Source organism: Pygocentrus nattereri, chromosome 23 (genome assembly GCF_015220715.1).
Source record: "Pygocentrus nattereri isolate fPygNat1 chromosome 23, fPygNat1.pri, whole genome shotgun sequence".
In the NCBI taxonomy this organism is placed as follows: Eukaryota; Metazoa; Chordata; class Actinopteri; order Characiformes; family Serrasalmidae; genus Pygocentrus; species Pygocentrus nattereri.
This window is the reverse complement of record NC_051233.1, coordinates 3,992,294-3,996,036: the sequence shown is the minus strand read 5'-3', so window position 1 is coordinate 3,996,036 and position 3,743 is coordinate 3,992,294. Positions and strand designations below refer to the sequence as shown.

Sequence of the window (3,743 nt, the reverse complement as noted above, 5' to 3'; positions counted from 1 at the left end):
CAGACTCTCCCAAAGTTTTACGCTGCTGCGCTGACGTTGAACCGCGTGCTGCACTGGGTCGGTATGAGAAAGTTTATTAGGTCAGTGCCTGTAGCTTTTTAGCCGATAAAGAAAATTCAGAGCAGGTTTGTTCCTTGTTGTTTTTTTATTTGTATGTGACTCAGCAGGGGTCTTAGAAGAGCTGATGAAGTCTAATATGAACATGTATGGCACACCAGTCTACGTGAAACTTCACCCTGAAGAGTTAAAAACTTTTAAATGGCTCAAAAGAAAAAAAAAGTTAACTTTTTGTTGTTAACATTTCCCTAACCTCCGTCCCACGACTGCTGCCCACCCCAACAACCCCCGGTGCGATCATCTGAGCTGACAGGACATGACTGAAGTGCCCTTGCTCAATGCACCCAACCCCCAGCTGCTCCTCGGGTGCTGTGGATAGGACTGCTCACTGCTCACTAGCATTGTAGGTGTTCCACTGTACAGTTGGCTTAAATGCAGTGGTGAATGTCCCTGTAGCGGCACTGATAAAGGCTAATATAAATTATATATATGGATTCATTTTCTCTCAATTTTGCCACTATATGTTTACATTCAATCATTAGAATGTGTCATTGAGCATGCTTTTTCGTTTTTGTAGTAAAAAAACTGGCATTGTTAACAATTTGAATGTGGTATATAAAGGCAAATTTAAAGTATTCTAAAGCAGTAAAATAGACCAAAACTCCAAAGGGTTAATGAATGACTCTATAGCTGTGAATGTAGATGTGAAAGTGAAGACCCCCAATAACATTCATGTGACTCAAACATTGAGAATGTTCTTCATTTATTGGTATATATTGTGCGAATGTTACACATATGTGCTAGGACTGGACAGAAGTCAGACACTCGCCGATGAAAAGGGGTTTTAATAAAGGGCTTAGACAAAACGGGAACAAAAACATTCCCAATCAGCAACAGCAAAAAAGACAAGTGGTAAGGGGGCATACCAGAAGATGAAGTAGGGAAACTAGGCAAAGATTCAAAACCGGAAGACAGAGTCAAAAGGGAGAGACAAAACACGGGTCGAAAAACAAGCAAAGGTCAAAAGATGAGGAAACATACAGACAGGGAATGCTTCGTAATGCTAGAGAGCCAATCAAATGCTAGAGATAATGCTAGAGAGCCAATCAAAACACGGCAAAGAACTGAACATAAGGGTGAGTATATTTAAGAAGAGGCACAGGTAGCAACACTCAGTAATCAGGAGACTAAGATCAAGGCTAAGCTAGTGACTCTGGTTAGGAGTCATGTGAGAGTGAGTAGCATTCTGGGAAATGGAGTCCTGGTCAGCTTAGGAGCTGAAGGGAAGCGTGATCATATGAATCAAATATTTGAAGAATAGATGAATCCAAGCGTAGAAACTGAAGGATTCTCTCGATGTCAGGAGACCATCTCGCTTGTCTGCTGGGTTCCATTTAGCCTGTGATCTGATGGGGATGAAGCGTTGACTGAATTAATAAGAGGTAAATCCAGCTTAGTAGTTTATGATTCGTATTATTGAGAATATGTAGAAAGAGATTATAATTCGCTGTTATATCTACTTACACCCTGCACCCAGGAGAGGTAGGCAGACACGCGGGTGAAGACGGTGGGCTTCCTGATGGTGTTGCAGCCAGCAGTCGACACAAAGCTTGTGAGTCCATGGACTACATACCTGCCACCAACCACACAGTTCAGAGGACCACCGGAGTCACCCTACAGCAAGAGACCACAAGATTTGTCTTGTCAGTTCTCTGTTCTGAGGTTTTAGAATAATACAAAATGTACTGTATCAAAAAAAGCTCGTACGGTGCAACCAGCAGCAGTTCCTGCACCGCCAGCGCAGATCATGGTGGTTTTGACAGCAGCGCTCCACCAGGTGCTGCTGCTGCAGGTGGCGTAGTCGACTGAAGGCAGTGAAGCCTGTCTCAGCTGAGCAGAGAGATAACCTCCATCTGAGAGAGACAGAAAGGGAGGAGACCGGTTTAAACTCATAACCTGAGCCTTCAAGTGGCAACAAAAACAGAAGACCAGGGCCTCAATGAACCAAGGCTTGGTTGGCAATATAACTAATTGACTGAAATGAATATAGTGCTATTTGAATGTTATCATTAAGAGATAAAGCCGTCGCTCACTCTGTGTGACCCCCCAGCCGGTGATATAGCAGGCCGTGTTGCCTGAGAGGATCTGGCCTGCAGGGGGCAGAGTAGCCAGCTGCACGTAAGAGTTCAGGATGGCATTGGAGGTGAGGCGAATCAGGGCGATGTCGTTCCTGAGGTGAGGTAAACAGCATTGATTATTTTCTGCTGAGTATACTTCATCTACATTACACCACACTGGACTGTCTCTTAATAAATCATTCTTCTTGGAGAACCCTTTAGAGAGAAGAGTGTAGCTGTGGATATAATAATAGACTACAGAAAAATGTCAAATATTTACTGCACAATTTTCTATAATAAGCCTTCTGAAATAATAAAAAACTATCAGAATGAATAAGAAAGAATGTTCAACAGACCCAGCGGTCAGATCACTATTCCAGCTGGGGTGGATGTAGATGGCACTGACTCCAAAGAACTGCTCCTTCCTCTCAGGTGCGGTCAGATCATGCTCACCAAGAACAACGAGGGACACCGCGATGCTGCATAAGACAAAAAGGTTTATTGTACGAAATTTAAAACATATATTTTGCAGTTGGTGCTGTAAGATGTTTGCTTACCCGGACACACACTGAGCAGTGGTCAGCACCCAGTTCGTTTTGATCAGCACTCCTCCACAGACGTGGTTGTAGCAGGTGCCGCTCTGAACTCGCAGGGAGACCTGTGGTAATGAGCAAATAGACTTGTAACCTGCAAGAACATGTGTTTCATAGCATCTCCAAGGCTTATCTGTCACAAATCGTGGTATTTACCTGCCAGGGCCAAGCGTTGGGGGTGGTTACTGAACCACCAACCACTCTGGTTTGTACCTGTCCACCTTTTCCAGGTGGGGCGACCCCAGACTGACCCAGCACTGCCATTGTGAACAAAACATGCAAAATCAGCCAAACCAGCTTAAGACACATAAAGAGCTCAGTTAAGGTCCATGAATGTTATTCTGCTGCATTTACATACTGCACTAGTGTTCAGTCAGGACTCACCAAGTGCAGCGAAGGTAGTGAAGTAGAGGATTCTCAGCATCTTTGCAGTCGTTCAGGACGATGTGCAGAGCAGAAAGCTGTGAAGCCTTTTATACAGTGAGGATCAGGATCAGCGGGTGGGGTTAGGTGCACTTTCTTCATTGATGACTGATTTCTGTAAATGACTTTGACCTAAAATATCAGGCATCTGAGAAATGTTCATTGTGCAAGTTTGTACAAAAGCTTTAGGCAAACCTGTAATTGCTTTTTTAAGTCAGAAGGTGTGGAATTTTTACTGATACTCAAGTCAAACCTTTCTGAAAGAGTCCATTTACTCATTTACATAACATTTCACTATTGCTTCACAGGAGCCACATAAATATGAAGCGTGCATGACTTATTTATAACCTGTAGATTGATAGTTCATCATCACTGAACGACCTTTACCATCTCTCCCCTAGTCACACTCAGCGATCATCTTCTTTACAGATCTAGAGTCTCAGGGCAACACCTTAATGTTTATGGTCATTGATTTCTTTTCTAAAGGTGTCCATTTTGTGTTGTTTCCTGGACTACCTAGTGCTTTTTAAACGGCTGAATCGTGTGTTTAGAT

The 3,743-nt window shown here is 43.3% G+C and overlaps 1 protein-coding gene across 1 annotated transcript; it reads right to left on the bottom strand.

Annotated features, from left to right (window-relative positions):
* Positions 1–976: 976 nt before the first annotated feature.
* LOC108438713 (elastase-1-like) lies at positions 977–3,196 on the bottom strand. Its single transcript, XM_037533646.1, has 8 exons — positions 3,152–3,196; positions 2,924–3,024; positions 2,732–2,832; positions 2,531–2,653; positions 2,151–2,287; positions 1,825–1,970; positions 1,582–1,731; positions 977–1,463 (listed from the first exon to the last, which is right to left on the bottom strand). Exons 1-8 carry the CDS (start codon positions 3,189–3,191, stop codon positions 1,452–1,454), a joined length of 810 nt encoding a protein of 269 aa, XP_037389543.1. The 5' UTR covers positions 3,192–3,196; the 3' UTR covers positions 977–1,451.
* Between the last annotated feature and the right edge of the window lie 547 nt (positions 3,197–3,743).